Raw genomic sequence first — 23151 nt, forward strand, 5'->3', positions numbered from 1 at the left:
AGTGCTGGGGGGAATAATGAAGAACAAACATCCCACCCGCCAGTATTGCATTGGAAGTAAAAGATTAACAATGGATTACCATTACAGTTATGACTTGTTCATTAAAATAATTTGCAAATATACACTACCTGTCAAAAGTTTTAGAACACCTCCATTTTTCCAGTTTTTATTGAAATTTACGCAGTTTAATGTCTCAATGTACTCTGAAATTAAAGCATAGAACAAATAAACAATTGGAGATAAAAAAAGAAATCATGGAATCGTTTTGTTTAACAAAATTTAATCTAAATTTTTGACTCGTCAAAGTAGCCACCTTTTGCAGATATAACAGCTGAACACACTCGTGGCATTCTTTCTACAATGGAAATCAAATATTGTTCGGAAAGTTCTTCCCAACACTGTTGCAGAAATTCCCACAAATGTGTTGCACTTGTAGGTTGCTTTGCTTTCACCCTTCTATCCAGTTCATCCCAAACCAGCTCGATGGGGTTTAAGTCTGGAGACTGTGCTGGCCATTCCATGATTTGAAGCCTACCGTCTTGTTCTTTTCTTCTAAGGTAGTTCTGACATAGCCTGGAGGTATGTTTTGGGTCATTATCTTGCTGTAGGATGAACCCCTGACCAACTAGGCGTATACCAGAGGGTATTGCATGGTGCTGCAAAATGCTGTGGTAGCAGTTTTAGTTCAGGGTGCCACTCACTCTGTGCAAGTCACCGACTCTGGATCCAGCAAGAGCCCCAGACCATCACGCTTCCTCCTCCATGTTTGACAGTTGGTGTCACTCACCTACTCGACGGCGTACAAAAACCCTGGTGATGAACCGAAGATTTCAAATTTTGATTCATCGGTCCATAAGACCTTCTTCCAGTCTTCAGTAGTCCACTGGCAGTGCTTCATGGCCCAGGCAAGCCTCTTTTTCTTATTTTGCCATCTTAGCAATGGCTTTCTTACTGCCACCTGCAGCTCGAAGTCTTCTCTTCACAGTTGAAACTGAGACTTGCTTACTTCGACCAGTGTTAAACTGTGCTTGAAGCTGTTGTCCTGTGAGCCGCCTATCACGCAAGCTGTTGACTCTCAGAAACTTGTCTTCTGATTCTGTTGTGGCTTTGGGTCTGCCAGACCTCTTCCTGTCACAGTTTCCTCCAGTTTCCAAGTGTCCTTTGATGGTGTAGGAAACTGTACTCACTGACACCTTGGCTTTCTTTGCAATTTCTCTAAAGGAAAGACCTACACTTTTAAGGGTTATAATGGTCTGTCTGTCTTCCTTTGTTAATTGCCTTTTTCTCGCCATTATGAGAGCAATATACTACGTCCTGCAGTACAATACTGTCCAAATAATGATTAAGAGGGTGTAGTAACACAGTCTGTTCCAACACTGCTTTTATACAGACAGAGGGTTTGTAAGTAATCAACAAAAGTTGGGACACCTGTAGGAATTGTTAGCATCAACTTTCAAGGCTTAATTTACTTCCATTGCTGCAGAACAGCTGTAAGTTGTTAACCCATTACTTGTTCCCTGAAAAAGGCCTTTTTGTATAACTCTGAAATGTACATTATTTTTCAGTTTTTGTTAACCTAAACTTTTTTTTTAAACCTCTGGCAGTTTACCGCTTACCTTTGTACCATTTCAGGTTATTCACTGGACTTGAACTGCTTAAATTTCAATAAAAACTGGAAAAATGGGGGTGTTCTAAAACTTTTGACCGGTAGTGTATATTACAAATTCTCTCTAAATCTGCCTTCACCTGGCTTTGAACTTGCTTTGAGCTTGTCTGGAGAACCGAAGTGCTGGAACCTCCTGCAGTCTTTTCAAATCAAATAACAATGTGAAGTCTGCCAGCCCCACTTCTTTCTGTCTATTTAGATTGTCAATTGTTTTAAATGAAATGAAAGGCAGCAGAACCACTCAGCATGATTGCAGATACCATAAAACCATAAGACAAATGTAAAAGAAAATGTAATTTTATGCTACTTAATATTTTAAAGTCATTCCCTAAAGCAAAATTCTTTAAAAATTGACAGTTAAAAAAAGTTGCCTGAAAGTTGTCTGATGTTTTATGGGATTAATGGTTTAATGGTAGTCTATTTAGGTAACGGACATTTTGTATCAGTTAGAAAACCAATAATTTACTGTATGTCATTGGATAACATTTTAAAAAGATAATAATATTGTGTATTATATACAGTACTATGTGCTTTTGCTATTTCTAAATCTCTAATGTCTCTTTGGCGTACCAGGTGGTGTCTCATAGTAATATAGACAAGCTACAACCTCTGATAAAGATGAACCCTAACTGCTTGAGGAGTGTAGATTCATCCAATTCAAGCCCTTTGCACGATGCTGCTGGAGGTGGACGTATTCAGTTGATAAAAGAAATCGTAAACACAACTGGCTCTGACGGTGAGATAGCAATTGAATCCCTCTTAGCTTTTAGCCTTTTATAAAGACATTGAGGGCCATAGTTATTTATTTTTTTGTAATATTTACATTTTTGATGAGTTGTATGCCTGTTTTTATTACTTATTAAAAATGCACAATTTGCAACACTCCTGAAACCCACTTACTACTCGATAGGACTAAAGATCAATCAGCAACCACACCTGTTGAACCTAAGCAATGAATGTAAGCAAGCTCCTGAGCCCTGTAGGCAAGGGCCAGCCTGGGAAGTCTCCACCTTGCCCTGTAGGGCACTTTCCCAATAGCTTTCCCTGACAAATGTCCTCTCCAGCCCATGAGAACTGTAGAAAATGAGTAGTAATCAAACAGACACACATTACGTGGATATGTCAAATTATATATTTCCCCATGTAGTTATTAATTGTATTTAATTTTTATGTCACGGTTCAGATAAACAGTCCAAAATAGTCAGGCCCATACACAAAGCTTAGCCTGGGTTTTCTAAAAATCCATTTATTCTCAACAGTGTCTGGGGCAATACCAGTTAGGTGATTTCATGTTTTAACTAATATACTTTGATTTACCTCAGTAGAATTAAACTAATAGTTATGCATCAGCATATACTGCTGACATTTAATGCTTGAGTAAAGTTTACATTTATTTTTTCAATGTTTGTAATTTTAATTTAATTATTCTTGACCCAGGTTTAAATGTAACAGATAACCAAGGGAATACACCCCTGCATTTGGCTGTCAGATACAAACAGAAGGAAAGCTGTAGAACTCTGCTTGAATTGGGAGCGGACCCAAACATCCTAAATGCCAACCAATTCTCTGCTTTGCACATGGCTGTAAACTTAAGACACAACAATATTGTTGAGGTAAGTTGACTGCCCCCCCCCCCCTCAAAAAAAACAAAACAAAACAAAACAAAAAACAACAACAAATGACTATAGATGCAGAATCTTTGGTATTATTTACAAAACTTCTGGACACCATTCAAATCAGTGACCAACAGCACTTGATGTGATTAGGTACCAGGAAAATGCTGGTTCAATTTTTTTAGTAACTGGTAAGGACTTTCATTTTCATCAATGTTTCTTTTACCATAAATCCATTACAATATATATATATTTTTATTTTTATTTTAAATTGATAATGTATTTTCAAATATCAACCCTTGTGTTAGTATGGTATTTATGTAGTTACTTCTGTTCATATGTTCCTAGGTATTACTGTCTCACAACAGTGTAAACATGAACCTGGAAGGAGATCTTGGAAACACCCCAGTTATGTTGGCCTGTTCTATCGACAATCATGAGGCGTTAAATCTCCTGGCAAGTAAACTCGCTAGCCAAAGTTTCCTACTCAGCTATTTGTTATTTAAAAGTTATATATCTGTTGGCCCAGTGTGTAGCTTGGGTCTTTTTTTCGGTGTTTGGCTAGGTTACAGTATTTGCACTGTTCAGATTATTTTATTTATGTCATTAGCGTAGAATTAATACAGCAAAAGTTATTTGTTTTGTTTTGACTTTTTAGCTCACACATGGCGCACATCTGTGCAGACAAAACAAGCTGGGACATTTTGCCATCCATGCAGCTGCTTTTTCATGTTCAAAAAAATCTATGGAAATAATTCTAAAAAAAGGTTGGTTTATACATACAATTATATATTTATTTTAATTCAAATTTAGGATGGGATTAAATTGACAAGTTTCTTTACTTAGAGCTGCTTTTTTGCATTTTTAGTGCCCATGCCAGAGGTTTTGTCATAAGTATTTTGTTAAAAATAAAGGTTGTTACAGTGTACACCACAAAAAAAGCCTGGTCTCTTTCAGCAATATCATGTGGGACTCAATTTGATCTTGTTGGTGTTGTAAATTGTAATCTTGTGAGATGTCAGCCTATCTGCATTGGGTTAAAAGGTTGTGCTTCAGTTAATCTCGTTGCTCTTATGCTATAGTCCTAAATTCAAAGGGTTCTGGATGTTCTCAGTTTTCTGTGCACCACAGGATTTTGTTAGGTGCTGTTGATTTTGTTAGGTGCTGTTGAGAGCTTTTTCAAGTTTGTCGGGGGAAATAGAACACACCAGTTTTTTGTTTCCCATTATGTCTTTGTTTACTTTTCTATTACTTCTGTGTGGGGATAGGTGGGGTCTATTGTAGAATGTTCTTTAAAATGTAACATATTTTTGATTCTATATTTGTAAAGGAGAAGAGATGGGCCATCAAATTGAGCGCCATATTAACTACGTGGACAAATCTGGTAGTACCCCCCTTCACTTGGCTGTCCAGGGTGGGAACACTGAAGTGATTCAACTTTGCATATCAAATGGTGCAAAAATTGATTTGCAACAGGTAAGACATTTAACTTATCCAATGTATTTGTAAATATATTTATTGGATCTGATATTGGCTGTCACAGTAGTAATGCCACTAAGTTAGAATAAAGGTTGGAGGAAAACTGTTGTAACTACCCATACAGGACTGAACTTTATAGGACATCTAGGGTATTGCCATAGCTCTCTGTTTCAGTGCCATTCAAAAAATAAAATTCTGGCAGTTAAAAAGTGGAAAAAAACATTCTTGCTCTTCTTATTGACAACGCAAAACATATAATAAATGAAGATGTATCTTCATTAAACTTGGCATACTAATAGGAAATGATATGAGCTAGGGAATTGAACTCTATAGCAGTATCTTTTTTTAATTCCATGTTCCATGAATTGGCATATGTAATAACCTCACATGGCCATTATAGACCAACAGAATCCAAATTCATGACTCAAGCTAATTTTGTTTATATGTCGATACAAAATATGTCGATATAACCCACATAGCTGCTCATAGTTTTATAAATGTATTATATACTGTATTATATAATATATATATATATTTGTATCTTGTAAATATACAAATAATAAACAGCTATATTTGTTTTCTATTCATGACCAACCCAGTCCATTGTGATTTTCATTGAAAAGAGGGACAATGTTGACTTTGCAGCTGACTTTTGAAAAGCAGGTGACGTCAACCGTACCGATATTGAGAATTTAAGCACGGTAAAATCTCAGTATGCTACGGTTAATGTCATGAATTGGGTTTCTCTGTGTTGGAATTCGTGGAAAACATGTGCTCGGATTGGCTGAAAGATCATCAGCAGTCTATGATACCTAGTTTAAGTCTGTTTTTTCCATAAGTTTCCTCTAACTATAAAAAAAGATGTATTGTATTTACAAAGAAAAACACTAGCAAACCAGAATTTAACATTTCCTTTCCAGAGTGATAAATCCACTGCTCTTCATTTTGCTTGTATGCAAGGAGCCACTGAAGCTGTCAAACTAATGCTGTCAACATACAACGGAGGACAGGATGTGGTCAATATTGTCGACGGAGCTCATCAGACACCGTTGCATAAGTTAGACTTTATTACATTTCACCTGCTATTTTATACATGTGTTTTCATAATGTTTTGTTAAATTTGAAATTAATCATTAAAAAATGGAGTCATTCTAATAACACAAAAATACTCATGAAAAGGTAATTGCATTCATAAAGCATTTTTTTTTTAAATATATACACTTCATATAAAGTGATTCCTTTAAAATGCATCACATACTTCAGTTTATTTTCCCAAAAAGGATACATTGACTTGGCTATACGTTTAATTTGCCTAGTTTTGTTCTACGCCTCATTGTTTTTTTTAATAATATGAATGAATGCCACAACAAAAGCACAACATGACTTGCATTAAAACAAATATAAATATTGAAAAAAATGCATATTGATTTTAATATGTTATTTTAATATGTGAAATTAAACTAATTCCAGATTGATACATTTCTGTTCCTCTAAAATACTCTTCAAAAACTTGCCTGTAATTACAGGTGTAGTAATTACATCTTTAGATACATAGTAAACATGATCAACATGATCAACTGCCAGTATTTTCAGTTGTGTATTCAAACATGTTGTTGCATTGTAACCACCCTAATTATAGTGTAGTTAGAGATATTTAATGTAAAGTGTTTCTAAAAAGGTTATACAGTAAATTATGAATATTGATGGCATGTTTTATAAAAAAAAATAGGATTTTCAAATTCTTCAAACCATGGCTTATGGCAACCTGATGTTTTATCAAACTTGGTCAAACTGGTTTATGTACATAAACTTCAGTATATTGTATCTAGAGTTGCACTCAAGTGCATTTAAATGCAAATGCAAACACTTGTAAATCTTACAAATGCGTGCCCCTCAGTTTAATTTAAATACAAATGCAACCGAGACTTCACAAATGCAAATGCATTTGTTAAAATATATACTGAAACTCCCCACCAATAATTGCAAACATGGCAGCTTTTCTCTATCAATTCAAACTACTCCCTGTTATAACAAACTCTCTTAATCATGCTCCTCATGTAATTAGTTATGTGTTTTGAAATTATGTCAAGCACTTGTAAGTTCTCAATTAACCCTTAACTTTAACAATATATCTCCAATAGCTGTATCATTAATTGTACTTGGAGCTGGTTAAATAGTAACACTTGCTAAGTGCATTTGATAGATTATTAAGATGCAAGTACACTGACACTTAAACCCAATCCCGATAGTATCCTATATATAAATGTGTTAATTATTGGACATATAAAGTTGAAAATATTTGTGTCTGAGCAGTATGGCTATTTCAATTTTAGCTAGTTCAGTGGCTGGGTTTCCATGCATTTTAGAAACTCCAAATTCTCTCTCGCGAGAATGTGACGTAGCACGCACATATCGCACACATTCCTCACGTTATAGAAAGTGTGTGGCCAAAACATTGTACGACTTAAAAGGGTGGGTAAATCGCCTTCTCACGCTAAGAAGAAAATTGACCAAAAATGTTTTTTTTTTTTTAAATGTCCAAAAGCCGTACCTTATGTTTACGGGACTTCGGCAGTGAAGATCCCGTTTGTGACGTAACCTCGCAGAACTTTCTACTATAACTAAAGGCTGTACCAAGCAATTCTTTATTTATCTGTATGTATTTTTTTTGTGTAACACTATGGTATGGGTTTTTGTTTTGCTTCCCTTTCTTTATTATATTTTTTGGTGGACAAATCAAGCAGCCTGCATTTGTGGTTCTTCAGCACAACCTAAAAACTTCTTGTAAACCCAGTTTAAGTAAGCAGCACAATATCAGTCTTCGCGCAAGGCCAAATTGGAATGCAGACAGAAACATTTAAATACATCCTCCGTATTTTAATGATAAATAGATCATTTGCATTTGGAGGAAAAAATGGTCTCCTGAATAAAAAACTACATGAAAACCCAAATTACTTGAAAAGTGCTACCAAAATAGAGCGAGACTTTTTAATTTTCCAATGAAACCCCGCCACTGATGAAACCTATAAATACAGTATGACAGATCTGAATACTTATTTCTTTTAATAGGGCCACAATGTTTGATCACGTTGAACTGGTGGAATACCTGTTGATGAAGGTAAATATTATACCTAGTTTTAACCGTATTTAACATGTGTTTTAAAATGGCAGTGGTTGAAAGGGATTTATCATTTAATTGAACAAAAATGTTGTTCATACAAGTCTTTGGGGTGTAAACATAACCTTCTTTTTTGTATGCAACTTATGTGTGATGGACGTTGTGGTGACGTCAGGCCAGAGTCCAGAACAGAAACAAACTGACACCAGTACTGCAGGCAAAAGGCGCAGCGTGTGCCGTTTATTTTAAATAATACAAAAATAAAATAAATATTTAAACACAAAACACTGCTCACAGAGCAAAACAAAAGATGTAAACAAAAACAAATCACGAACACAAAATAAACAGCCAATACAGGTCAGGCTGGGCAAATTAAATTTCTCCCTCGCTCCTCGCTCGCTCCTCCTCTGAACACCCACCCTGAGTGCAGAGAGCTGCAGACTTTTATTTACTATGGCCGAGGGGTTAACTATCAATTATCTCATTACCCCTCGGCCACAGAGGTTTTTAATTATTCCTGGCAGTGGACGAGTACCCAACCTCGCCTCTGCCAGAACACATTTTAAATAAAAACAAAACACACCGCGCTTCGCCATCATATATAAATACATAAATAAATCATAAAACAAACATAAAATAACACAGGGGCGGAGGGGGAGACCCCGTTCTAATAATAAATAACAAATACATGTACAGGGCTTTCTACCACCCTGCTACAGTGATGTAAACACCTGTCATGTTTTGTACCTGGTGCTGAGTTGTGAATTAATACTAATCACCAATATGGAGGCTCATTAAACAGAAACTAGCCTTATTAACATACATTTCGCAAGGTAGAAGACAGCCAACATGCTGACATGTGGTGCTTTTCATAATATAGTATATAAGCTCTGAGTTTAGGAGCTGATCAGCCAAAGTGTCTTTATAGAAGAAGTAAGGATCAAGTTTCCTTTTGTATTGCAGGAAATAAAGAGTGCACTTGGTGCTAGTGTTAATATAAAGACAGTTTGACTGATGAGGCTGCAAATGTTAGTAAATCCAGTATGGAAGCATGTGACTATCTTTTGTGTGTGCATATTATATATTTAATAATATATACAGTCACCTCCAAAATTATTGACACCCTTGATAAAGATGAGCAAAAAAGACTAAAAACACAGGTAATGAGCTACAGTATATTTTATGCTCAAATATATGGGAAAACCATATTCTTTAATTCTAATACAATTGCTCAGAGAAAACGTTTTTTATTAACAAGTAATAACATTTTTTTCTCAAAAAGATAGGTGTCAGAATTATTGGCACCCCTAAGAGTCTTATAAATAAAATCAAACTAAATTAAATCTGCACTAACATTCTACTTCTTTAAGTTCATCTCAGTCTTAAGGAACTGTATTGTGGCCTTCCATGGCTTCCTGTTTCACTGGGGTATAAAAATGAGGTAACACACATATTTGTCATCCATCACCATGGGGAAAGGCAAAGAACTCACAAATGAAAAGAGACAAATGGTTGTTGACCTTCATAAATCAGGCAATGGGTACAAAACAATAGCTAAAAAACTAAATATACCACTTACCACTATTAGGGCAATAATTAAGAAGTTCAAAACCACTCGAACAGTGGTAAACTTGCCTGTTAGAGGACGCAAGTGTATCTTGCCCCCACACACAGTGAGGCAGATGATTCGGGAGGCAAAGGGAAATCCAAGGGCCACAGTTGGAGAATTACAGAACTTGGTTGCATCTTGGGGTCACCAAGTCTCCAAATCTACAATTAGACGCCACCTCCATGCCAATAGGCTATTTGGAAGGGTTGCCAGAAAAAAGCCTTTATTGAGAGGAACCAACAAACGCAAGCGCCTGGAGTTTGCTAAACGGCATTGGCACTTCGATTGGAACCGGGTGCTATGGTCAGATGAGATGAAAATAGAGCTCTTTGGCCACGCACATCAGCGGTGGGTTTGGTGTCGAAAGAAGGATGCGTGTGCAGAAAAGAACCTCATACCTACTGTAAAATATGGTGGTGGATCTTTGATGTTATGGGGCTGTTGTGCTTCCACTGGTCCTGGGGCCCTTGTTAAGGTCAACGGCATCATGAACTCTACCCAGTACCAGGACATTTTAGTCAACAACCTGGTTGCCTCTGCCAGAAGGCTGAAACTTGGCCGCAAGTGGATCTTCCAGCAAGACAATGACCCCAAGCACACATCAAAATCCACAAAGAAATGCTTAATTGACCACAAAACCAACATTTTGCAATGGCCGTCTCAGTCTCCGGACTTGAACCCCATTGAAAACCTGTGGTTTCAATTGAAGAGGGCAGTCCATAAGCACAGACCAAAGGATATCAATGATTTGGAAAGATTCTTTATGGAGGAATGGTCTAAGATCCCTCCCAATGTGTTCTCCAATCTCATTAAACATTATAGAAAAAGATTCAGTGCCGTTATCCTTGCAAGGGGAGGGTGCACAAAGTACTGAAAACAAGGGTGCCAATAATTGTGACGCTTCATTTTTTTGGAAATAAATTTATAATTTGAAAAATGTGTAAATTTGGTTGATTCCATTGAATCATTAATAAAGTCAAATATATTCCACATGTTGGAAAATTACAATATAGCTCAGTACTGGTATTATTTATTTTATACAGTCTTTTTTGCTCATCTTTATCAAGGGTGCCAATAATTTTGGAGGTGACTGTATATACAGACAAAGCACATACAAACTGAGGTTTTATATTATTATTCTTCCACATGAACTAATATTTACTCAGTATTGCTTACATTTTGTTGCTATGCCGTAGCAATCAATATCATCTATGAACAAAGTACACATGGATATTATTTATAGTATGCTTACTGTTTTGGCTGTGTGTAATTAGCTCAGAAATTAATATTTCAATAAATGATCCCCATCTGCTACCATTTTTAATTACATTTGTTTAAAGCTGTTTGTGTGAATTCTATGTGGTTTGCGAACTTGCCCTGCCATAAACCTTGAAAAAAATATATATATTGTGCATTATAAAGTAGATACATAGATAGGAAACTAAACATGGTACAATTATGTATGCAGTGACTGATGGGTTGTAGAATATATACTGAAGATGAGTAGCATGCAATGATATTGTAGAAAATGAGTGAACTTTTAAAATATGGAACTAAAGCTTGACCCTCTGCCAAAGCAGCTTTCTATTCACAAAAATTGGGACTCGAGTTTAGCCACAGGTGGGCAAGACTCGAGTTAAGTCGAGTCATAGAGTTTACTCGAGTTGAGTACAGTCAAGTCACCTGTCTGGCTCGAGTCAATCGAGTCGTTAGTTCTGACAGTTCGACACAGTTTGATTTACTCAGATTTGTTTTACAGGAGATTAGCATACTCACTCGTAGATATATGCTCCAGTTCAAAATCAATAAACTCAGCTTAATTTGCTTAATATTACAGAATGTATCTTGAAAGGCAAGAGTTTAGCATAATAATGCACGTTACAAAATAAGTCATTTTCATTATTTTCAGATTAAAAAAGGGTCTCTAATACATTTAAAAAATAGCAAAAATATTTCACACAGAACACATCCCACCTTAACCACCTATACTTAGCACAATAAAATCCCAGTTGTTTGTCTAAATAAAATCATCAAGATCAATATACATTAAAACAGACAACAAACACTTAAACCCCTATTTTTCTACCACATTTAAGTTTTCAGCTTACTTAAATTAAAAATCTATTTATTGACCCACCAAATAAGTCATTTCTTATTGATACTTGGTAAGAAATAATAAAAAAAGACCAAAAACGATTTCAGTTTTAGACACCTTGTTTATCTAGTTTGGAATTTGTCAGTGCTGGCAGGATGCAGACTTCTTATTTCTCTCCCTGTCTAGTCCATAGTTTTTAAAAGCGAAGTCAACGAATTCAGGTACTCTTGATTTACCTTCCATGCTGCTGACACTCTTTTCTCTGTCTCCATGTTGTCATGTGTTCCTCTCACTCATAAAGAGGGCTTGTACACATCGGAAGAAGGGCTGCGGTTATTGAAAATTAAACTGATTGTGTCATTTATTTTTATCATAAAGACTATGGATCGAGTCGAGTGGAGACTTTTTGTTCCAATGACTCGAGTCACCAAAAATTGTGAATCATTATAACTCTGGCGCATATTAGTCTCTATACGGTATTTCTTTCCGCAAAAATAACAGCAGCAGTATTCAAATCTGCCACTCTTAAGCTATATCTAATAGAGTGGTTTTCCCAGGACTCAATTAACAAGGAATTTACAGCCTTGGGCTAGATCAGATCTAAAACTAAGGCGGATGTGCGCTCTGAGAAGCTGCGAAAATTGTGTGGCTTTACAGTTTGCGGTTTCTCAGCACCAAATCAATTAATTCCTGAAATTTAGATGGCAGATAATCAGATAATCTGAGTTTTTGTTGTTGTTGTGCATCTCAATACCGTCAAAAAGATGAATAACAAGTGATATAATGCGCCACATTACAGAAGCTGCAAAATCCACATTGTGCGACGCCTTACATTTATTTATTTTTATTACCAAGCAACTGCGCGGCATTGTGAATTTTTATTTTACTACAACATTTATCCTGTCTTGGCTAAGGAGGTGTACAGGATTTAGATTGAAACTGCCCCTTTGTATTGTGCTTGTAGGGTGCCAATATTGACAGCCTTGACTGTGAGTCCCACTCCCCTCTTCTACTGGCTACAACTTGTGGAGCCTGGCTTACAGTTGAGCTTTTAATACAGAAAGGTAGGATTTTAAGAAATTACATTTTCCATGAACACAAGAAAAAGTGAAGGTCTGAATAAAGTGTGTTCCTTCCTTATTCCTCAGTCCACATAATTACAATTAAGACAGGAAATCTGTCAAGGGTCCTAATGCTGTAAATGTACCCAGGCATGTCAACATGGCCAAAGAATGAGTTATCGAACTGTGAAACAACACTGTATTTGCAAAATCTAAGCTAAGTTCCTAAATTCAAAATGTGAAACAAACATTTGTAAAATATATAAATACCACCTGCTTTATTAGTTTATTAGAAATCATGTTTTAATTGAAATAACTCTAATTAAATACATTAATTAAGAATTCACCAATTATTTATTAAAAATACCTGTAATGTGCTGAGATGTTATACTGTATTATACAAAATATATATGTTTAATTTATTTCAGGAGCAAATGTGAAGTTAAAAGACTCTTGTGGCTGCAACTTCCTACACTTGGCTGTCCAACAGCCCAAAGGACTGAAGAATATATCTGAGGACATTTTACAAGTAAAGTTTCCCATTTTTTTTCCCAAGTGTCTGTCTTAATAAAATACAAATAATAAAATAAAATATTGACTTTGGGTAATAAATAAGCGCTGGAGCACAACCACAAAAAAAAAAAAAACACCTTATTGACACCCCCACTACACCCCTGGCATTTGGAGGAATACTTACAAATTATTTGTTGACATAGCATGCTGGGATGTAAGTTAGGTCGTACAATAGATGATGAAATGCACAGAGATCGGGGGAAATGGATGAAATTGTGTAACTTTGTGTACAGTATACATCATTAGAAATGTGCTAATCCAATATATCATTCACAAGGCTGAAGTGTTTAGATTTCAACTATGTAGATATTATTTGTATAAGTCATCTTTACAGAAGGTCATTAACAGACTAACCTGTCAATGACAGGTATAGTAGGTTACCGTTTTATTTTTTATTGGTTGTTTGTGTGTATTTTTATACCATTTTTGTATAATTTGTCATTTTGTGTCCAAGGGTTGTTAATTCTAAAGATTGCCTTTTTTAGGATTGTTGGCTTGTTTAACTTTCCACAGTATCACTAAAGTTTAGGTATAAATAACGACTTTTAGGACATCTCCCAAGGTCACACAGTAGAGAGAATGACATCCTTACCAGCTTCATACAATTTCTGACAAACATAAACAGTCTGAAATAAATTACGATATGTATGTATTTTTTTCATATAAATCAATTTGTTTCAGGGCAGCCCTTAAGTTAATGAAGGCACATTCCACATCATAGTTTTGCATAGCTATATTATTTATTGTTTGTTTTTATTAAAAGACAAACATGTACAGTATATTAAGTGCCCTAAGTGTTTTAAATATTTGTTATTAACATTTTCTTAGTTAAAAAAAGTGCTTTCAAATTAATTAATAAACATTTTCTAAATCACATGAATAGGGTTTCAAGTAGCAAGGTTGATTTATTCAACACTCTTTACAATTTTGAGAATTGTATGCAGTTACTGCATTACTACATTGTTTGTCAAATGAGAAGAGACTTGGAGTAATATGGAAACATGACCATATGTGCAGCAGTGTAGAGTTTAACTGAAATGTTTCACTAAAGAATTTGTATCTTCACCCTCGACTTTGCTTTGATTCAGTGCAAGGACATGAGGGAGCTTCTTAATGATGAAGACAACGATGGGTGCATTCCTCTTCATTATGCATGCAGACTAGGAATCCAAGAATCAGTAACTAACATGCTGGGATTGAAGGTATCACTCCATTTAAAATCAAAGGATAAGAAATCTTCACTGCATTTCGCAGCTGGGCAAGTATTGTACTTTTTTTGTCTATTATTATTATTATTATTATTATTATTATTATTATTATTATTATTAATGTACTTTATTGTTTGTTATGTCTGTTTTGTAGAACCACTCTGCTGTCATTATTTTTAACTGAACACAGCTTACTGTACATGAATCCAGTACTGAAAGATATCCTGCAGAGAAACTTTTTATCCCTCTCCAACACTGTAAACGACATACAATACCTTTGAAATAATGGCCCTATAGAATCCCCTCCCCCACCATTTATTCACACACACACAACATAACACACACAAAAATATTGAATTTCAAAAGTATGTAGGTGAAGTATGGTGATTAGAGGGAGGCTAGTTCACTGTACGGTTCATTATTATTATTATTATTATTATTATTATTATTATTATTATTATTATTATTATTATTATTTATTTCTTAGCAGACGCCCTTATCCAGGGCGACTTACAGTCGTAAACAAAAATACATTTCAAGAATCACAGTACAAGTATTAATACAATTAATAGGTTTGGAGTCTGTGCTTCGGCTTCTGGGTCACCTGGAATATACATGATATCAAAATGTCCAACATAAATGTTCTTGTCCTAACCTCTGAGCTACCAAGCTGTGTCTAGCAACTTTTGTGATGGTCCTTAAAACCAAGTATATTTTCCATGTGTCTGACCTATGCACAGTGTCAAGTTCAGATGTAATTACTGTGGTCGTTCGTAACAGATTTGAGACTACATCTATTAGTCACAGCTGTTCTAAAATAAAGGCATTTATAATTGACTAATTCAAAATACTCAATTGATACCTAATTGTCTTTTTTTTTTGTTTTTCTGATAAAGGTTTGGGCGTTTCAACACCTGCCACCAATTGCTGGAATCCATGACAGACAGCAGACTACTTAATGAAGGAGACAAGAAAGGAATGACCCCACTCCATCTAGCAGCTCAGAATGGACACATCAAGGTTGTTGAATTGTTGCTAAGGAAGGGTGCTTTATTCCTTCGGTAAGATTATTATTATATGTGCAGTGTTGTAAGTAAACAAATTAGTAAAATATGAACAAATTGAAATGAGTATGCCCGGGGGGGGGGGGGGGGGTAGCATTAGACAAGACAAGCTTTACAAGTTTAGAACCCTAGAATAAATGTCTGTGTTAAATTAACTATATAGTGTAACTGCAGAACAAACAAAACATTCAGAAGAATATATAATTTATACTTGTATGGAAAGATTTCCTGCACTCTGATATGCTGAGCTAGAGGGATATTCTCCTTAGAATATGCCTTTAGAATGTTTGTAACCGCATCACAAAAACAAATCAAGCAATATCACTCTACCAGTTTTCTTTGCAACAAAATGTAACTTAAAGTACATTTCAACCTTTTTTTAATTGAGGAATGGGCAAGTCAAAACTTCCCCCGGAAAATAATACGAGCACATTGGAGATGTCTAACTACGCTGTAACAGGGTGGTCATGTATTTTTACATTTAAACAGAAACAAATTGTAAATTAGTTTTAATTAATCAGTTTAACGTAATATCAGAAACATAAATAAACCATTAAAAATGCCTTTTAATGTGCCAAAATCAGCTCATCCATCTTGGATTTATTGGACAGGCTGAACTAACTTTGAGTTTAAATAGTTACAAATGATTATATTAAAATATAGTAACAATTCCAATAAAATAGTGAAAGTGTTCTGCAATGTTTTGTTAAAAAAGCAAATTGTTGACCTGGTTGTACAATACATACCTCTAAAAACAACATATCTCACTGATACCCACCTGTCAAAAATGGAAGGCACCGATTGAGCGATTGAAAAAAAATCGTAGGAGTTATTTAAAAGGGTAATGTTTATTTACAGCATATCAAAATATAATCATTAAATGTATGAGTGCCTGTGACAGGCTGGCTCGCAGTGGTGAGGTGTGGTGACGTCACGGACCAGGAAGTAACTGAAACCAAAACAATGGATGGGCGGGTGAAGCTGAATGCAGCAGCACTCAGCGTGTTTAATAAATCAAATAAACAAAACAAAAGATTTAAACAATCAACAAAACACAAAACAAAAAGGCACAAGGGCCAAACGAATAAACAAATACTGTTTAGCAGTCATTTTTAAATGTCGTTATTTTTTCGCTCGCTCTCTCCGTTCCCCGTACTCTCCTCTGTACACTCCACCCCCGCAAAACGGACAGCTGCAGGTTCTTATACTCTGGCCGAGGGGTTAACTAGTTGTTAATTATCTTATTACCCCTCGGCCACAGTCTGCACGCGTTTGGTAAGGATGCATGACTGTCAGCTAGTTAAATAATCAGTAGCTGATCAGTCATGCATCCTCAAGGGGTTTTTAAATATAACTATAATAAACAATAACAAAAGACGCTGCGCTTTTATCCGCGCTGCAAACAAATACAAATAATAATAAATGAATACATAGGGGCGGGACACAACGCCACAGTGCCCCGATGATCCAAACTGCACCATCAAGTCACTGGAGAAAAATATAATGAAATGTATATTTTGTAGAACATTCGTTTTAGAGTGCTTATGTGGAAGGATACATAAAAATGACAAATACATTTAAAATAAATAACAATTAATTGTGCTGTAACATTGAAGTATACAAGCAATAAGACCCTGCACATAGGGCATTACCAGGCAATATGAACCATCCATAATGCCTGGCAATGCCCTCTGTATCAGGTCTTTTTTCATATGCATCAACCACACATCCCTTTCTGTTGGTGTAGTTGTGGCAGATATCGACTATATTCAGTATACAGTAGACAGAAAGTAGCTGTCAGAACCAGATTCACAGCTTAACACCATCTCTAATAAGACTTTACATATATGTTTTTTACATCCAAAGATATAAGTGTTGATTTTATTTGTAGAATACATAAATTCACCAGTAAATAATCACAGATCTCTGTTGTGTTCTTTTTGTTTTTGTTTAGTGATTATAAAGGCTGGACATGCTTACATTATGCTGCAGTGGAAGGCTATACTCAAACGATGAAAATACTTTTGGAAACTAACATAAAGCTTATAGATAAGGCTGATGAAGAAGGGGTATGTGTCAATTCCTAGCTGTTAAAATAATCAGCATATATAAAATCTCTTGGGTAGAATCCCTGAGATTAAATTCACATTTTGCGACTTAAAACATTTTCCTTATTTCAGGTAAAAAAAAAAAAATCTGGTACATAATAATTGTATTAAAACATAACTAACTCTCACATGGGACAGTCCATAGTTTTTTTTTGCCTTCTACAGTATCAATAAGACAGAGCTTTTCACAGTGCTGAATGTCACAAAAAGGCCCTTTCTCCCATTAATACCCAATATCAATTACTCAATTACCTTGAATTAAAATGTAGTTATATTGACTTCTGGAAATTTATCTTTTTTTTTTCTTGATAAAGAACACAGCCCTTCATCTAGCTGCAAGGGAAGGACATGCCAGTTCTGTAAGCCTTCTGTTAAGTAAAGGAGCAGAGATTTCTCTCAACAAAAGCGAGGCTTCTTTCTTTCATGAAGCAATACATCAAGGGAGAAAGGAAGTAGCATTTGTCGTCATTGATAGTGAAAGGTAATTTAAAAAAATTGCACTAAAAACATCAAGCATATCTGAAGAAGTACTGTAATAGATGTTAGAAATGTAGGTTGGACTAAATTGCAGATTTAGCTTTTAAAATAATAAAAATCTGTACAGAGAATACATTGAACAAGAATATTTTTAGAGCTATCCTTTCAAATCTGAAATGTAACAATATTTTCTTAAGTTTTGTGAAGTAATCGTTATGTAATGTAATCATTAATTATTCTAACAAAACAGAAATCTACTGTATTTTAGCTTTTTTGATTCGATAGAGTACTGTTGCCACTACCTTTCATGTACCACATTGGTCTGAAAATATGGGAGATATATTTCAGAAACTACTAATCACCGGACTGAAATGTAACGAAGTGGGTTAAAATGGGTTTGTATCTATATCTATATCTATCTATACCTATCTATATTAAAAAGCTGATTTATAATAACTGTTGGTTGCATAAAGGAATCATATAGCAGTTTAGAAACTGGCCTAGATAAGTGTTTACATAAGTCTTTGTACTTCAGGTGCCATGAAGCAATTACAACGTTTAAATTGGGATCTACGAAAAAAGCACCGGAACTGGAGATGATTGAATTCCTTCCAGAAAGTTTTAAGGTAAGCCTAATTATAATTGTATTGGAGTACAGTTGAAATTACAAAAAAAAGTGATAATGGTCAAGATGATCGATATTGCCTGGTGATTTACAGCTTTTATATTTCAGTCTTGCTGTGTTCCCCAAAGCAAGGTTGTTTTAAATTAATTCATATGCCATTTCACAGGACAGGAGCAAGGGTTACGTGGAGGAAGAACCTCAGGAATTGAGAATAGGACAGAAAGGAGTACAGGGTGTCCCCTTGGCCTCCAAGGCTGGGAAGCAACTGTTACTCCCCCCCAACCCCCCCCCCCCCCCCAAGTGGAACCTAGTGAGTAGAGAATGGGAAAATAGAAGAGAGAGGATAGATTTGTCCAGGTGTCCCCTCTGGCTCGCAGAGAACCTTCCTGGTGGAGGATATGCCCAGAGCGGCTGGGCCTAAGGTTGGGAAGTGAGCTTTACAAGCCCCCAGAGGGAGACTGTTGCAGAGGAGCAGCATAGTAGGGGAGAAAGGGAGGATCGGGGAAACAAAAAACACAAGACATGGAATAAGGGCATGACTTCGGCTTTAAATAGAGAGGTTGGCAGATATTATTGGCGAAATTGAGGGATCACCGCAAATTCACCTCTTTTAGGGGCCAGAGAAAAAGAAAAAAAAAGAAACCTTGTTTAAATGAACTACTGCACAACGTAAGTGACGTAAACTATGTATCTTCCTTTTGTAGATAGGCTTTTTTTTATTCCTTCGCCGTCCTGTGTGCATTGTCCTTAGACAAATAACATTTACAAAAAATACACCAAAGCGGTTAACGGTCTTGTTTTCTGTTCAAATGACAACCTATGTTTTAATCAGCAGTACGTCTGTACTGGCTTTTCTGTGATGTGTACTGTACAGTAGGGGGTGGGACAAAGTCAGTGCTGCATTGTTTTGATTGAGGTTGCTAAAATCTAGTTTTCAGCATTGGAGGTAAAATACCAGAAATGGACGACAAAGCAAAACAAGCAAAGTATATTTCGGCTGATGATCGTGTCAAGATATTTCCCAAAGAACCTGTACATGCAGATGGAGGTAATTGTTTTGCACATCTTGTAATGTGTCTTTGGAGAAAATATGATCGATCGCTATTTAGCTTCAAAATCATACATTAAACGAATGGCTACTACAGAAGCTGCTGAACAGAACATAAAATAAATCAGAAAACAAACTGGAAAGTCAGCGCAGAGAAAAAGTATTCCTTTCGGTTGTAGCCAAGTTAAATCAGTACTACAAGTAAGATCTAGCACAGCCACTGTTCTTCAAACAACCTGCTGCTTACTTTTTAAACGCAGTTAGAATTTTAGACCCGAATAGGCACGCTTTCTTTGCTTTGACTCGGTACTAATAAAATAAATGATTGGATGGGACAAATAACGTGACAACGAACATGCTGCATATATTGCCTCCATTAAAGTATGCCAGATGTCCTTGGGTTTTGGAACTGTTTCTATTCGATTGCCACATCTGTATAACCTGGCAAAGCTTTGCCTTAAGCCTAGGACACACATGATGGCACGCGGCAATAATGCTTTGCTTGGTGGACACACATCAACGGTTGTGAAGCTGCGATAAAAAAAAGAAAGACAGCCCACCACCTCGCAGCACTGTACAACAACCCCAAAAATGTATATCATTCTTGAACTTTTAATGCTTGAACCCAGAGTGAACGACCATGTCCATCTCCAAAAAATTTTACCAGGATCTAACGTTATAAGTTCCAATATCAGAACACCACTCAGAAATATTTGCCTTTTATTTACCTAAGGATATGTATGTAAAATGTGATATTTATTTTGGGATACAATGTGAAAGCCTTTTTCTACAAAGAAACAGCTATTATATATCCAGCACCGCACTTAACTGGACTGTGGTACTGTATCTGTAGTTATACATTGTATAGGAGCTGCTATTATTAACATACTTGCCAACATTTGGAAATTACTCGTCCCTGGGGGACAGTAAACATAGACACGATGAAGCATTCTTACCTTTGTATACCAGTAAGATAGTGATCAGCAGATGTGTCAGCCACACGAAGAGCACAGCGTGTGGTTTTCACTAACTCTACTGTGCAGAATACATATTTTTTTTATATGTGTAAAAATCAGGACTTTCTTCCTATGCGTCGGGACATGTATATATTAAAGAAAAAAGGGATCACATTCTTTGCAATTGTATACACACTAATCAGTCGGCTGGCAACTGGTTAATTACTTGACGTGTATATCTGACAAATGATACAGGATGTCAAGTAACTGGATTAATGCAGGGTGTAAGCAGTTAGTATTTGTTTTGGATCATTCAATAGACCCATAACCAACGTGTTTGAAATTCTTATTTTTATAATCAAATAGCTCGGGATGCTAAGAAACTTCTGCTGTCAGTAGCCCCCCCATGTTGATGGATATTTGAGTTCATCAAGACATGATGTATCCCACACCATGGACCTGATTGGCTAGACCCAGATTTGCCGCTGCGGGAAAATGTTTGAGCAGCAAAATATTGCTCGACGAGCGATATTTTGCTGTTCTAAAATTCTGCCACTGCAGCACTTTTCCGCATTTTTTCATCAATGTGTGTTCACTCTAATTGAAATAAAAGGTGAGCGATATGTGCAGCATTTTGCCGCTCCCCGCTAGCGGTGCCGCGCTGCTCATGTGTGTCCTAGGTTTTACACTTCAGTGGATGCAGAACATGCAGTCTCGATGTATGGGCAAGTCCACACCAGACAGAAAATGTCAGCAGCAACTGCTGGGGGATGTTGCATGCTTGCCTTTAACAAATGACAGCATTGTTTTAATAAGGAAGCAAGTACCACTATTTTTAGGCTTTTATAATGCTCTGAAATATTGTCTACTTAGGTTTATTTAATGTTTAAACAGGTCTGCGAAATCCTAATTTTATTCCATAACCTACCCGCAAAAATATGTAAATTTCCCATGATTTAAGTAGACCCCTAATTATTATAGTGTCAAGAAAATGCGACCTAATAAAATACCAAAGCAACAGTAAAAGACTAATTTTAGATACTGTATTGTTTTTAATATCATTAACGTACTTTGTCCATCTAGTGACTTTAGTGTATATTTCAACAAAGTGCACTGTTTAAACTGTACATTTGCAACTGAAAGCAGTTAAAACTCTGTTGGCAGTCTTGCATTTAATTGAAAATAAGAAAATCGTATTGTGTGCTGATGAGCTACATGACGCTGTGCACCAGGGCCACTATATCAAAACTTGTAATGTCAAGACAACAACAGTAGTTCACTGTACAAATCAATGAATCAGTGCACCCTTATGTATTTTGCCTACAATTAAAGGCTTTAGATCTATATTTTTTGTTGCATTATTCTAATGCACAACAGATTGCTAAAAATATATATTTTTCCTGACAGAAAAGCTTTATAGAATCGAATTTAAAAAAATAATGAGGTAACAGCTTCAGTGTCATATTGTATTATTAGTGTAATTGGGTCATTTCATACTGTTGACCTTTTCCAAACACTTTAAAAAGTGTTTAAAGGGATTTTTTTAAAGTGCTTAAAAACATTATATTAGATAATGCAGTGCTTTGAAATACGAGAACAGTTCTAAACTTCTAATGATCTGAAAACGTAATTTAATTAATCAAAATGGGCTTTAAACAAATGTTTATTAGGTTGTGCTTTAGGATGGTTTGCCAGTATGTAATCAAATTGGGATCTCACTTGTACTGATACAGTATACAGACGTGCTCAAATTTGTTGGTACCCCTCCACAAAAAACGAAGAATGCACAATTTTCTCTGAAATAACTTGAAACTGACAAAAGTAATTGGCATCCACCATTGTTTATTCCATATTTAATAGAAATCAGACTTTGCTTTTGATTTTTTATTCAACATAATGTTGTAAATAATAAAACAAATGAAAATGGCATGGACAAAAATGATGGGACCGCTAACCTAATATTTTGTTGCACAACCTTTAGAGGCAATCACTGCAATCAAACGTTTTCTGTAGCTCTCAATGAGACTTCTGCACCTGTTAACAGGTAGTTTGGCCCACTCTTCCTGAGCAAACTGCTCCAGCTGTCTCAGGTTTGATGGGTGCCTTCTCCAGACTGCACGTTTCAGCTCTTTCCATAGATGTTCGATAGGATTCAGATCAGGACTCATAGAAGGCCACTTCAGAATAGTCCAATGTTTTGTTCTTACCCATTCTTGGGTGCTTTTAGCTGTGTGTTTTGGGTCATTATCCTGTTGGAGGACCCATGACCTGCGACTGAGACAGAGCTTTCTGACACTGGGCAGTACGTTTCGCTCCAGAATGCCTTGATAGTCTTGAGATTTTATTGTGCCCTGCACAGATTCAAGGCACCCTGTGTCAGGCGCAGCAAAGCAGCCCCAAAACATAACCGAGCCTCCTCCATGTTTCACTGTAGGTATGGTGTTCTTTTCT

The 23151-nt window shown here is 36.0% G+C and overlaps 1 protein-coding gene across 1 annotated transcript in view; it reads left to right on the plus strand.

The window, feature by feature from the left end:
- The first annotated feature begins 2258 nt into the window (after positions 1-2258).
- LOC117435249 (transient receptor potential cation channel subfamily A member 1-like) overlaps positions 2259-23151 on the plus strand; it is a 33638-nt gene continuing 12745 nt past the window's right edge. Inside the window, exons 1-14 of the mRNA XM_059020926.1 lie at positions 2259-2402; positions 3104-3279; positions 3628-3735; positions 3938-4046; positions 4610-4755; positions 5679-5815; positions 7828-7876; positions 12545-12644; positions 13070-13170; positions 14303-14472; positions 15319-15483; positions 17441-17555; positions 17909-18075; positions 18607-18697. Of these exons, the coding sequence (XP_058876909.1) occupies positions 2285-2402; positions 3104-3279; positions 3628-3735; positions 3938-4046; positions 4610-4755; positions 5679-5815; positions 7828-7876; positions 12545-12644; positions 13070-13170; positions 14303-14472; positions 15319-15483; positions 17441-17555; positions 17909-18075; positions 18607-18697 (1752 nt within the window). The 5' untranslated portion in view covers positions 2259-2284. The remainder of the gene's footprint in view (positions 2403-3103; positions 3280-3627; positions 3736-3937; positions 4047-4609; positions 4756-5678; positions 5816-7827; positions 7877-12544; positions 12645-13069; positions 13171-14302; positions 14473-15318; positions 15484-17440; positions 17556-17908; positions 18076-18606; positions 18698-23151) is intronic.

Source organism: Acipenser ruthenus, chromosome 3 (assembly GCF_902713425.1).
Source record: "Acipenser ruthenus chromosome 3, fAciRut3.2 maternal haplotype, whole genome shotgun sequence".
NCBI lineage: Eukaryota > Metazoa > Chordata > Actinopteri > Acipenseriformes > Acipenseridae > Acipenser > Acipenser ruthenus.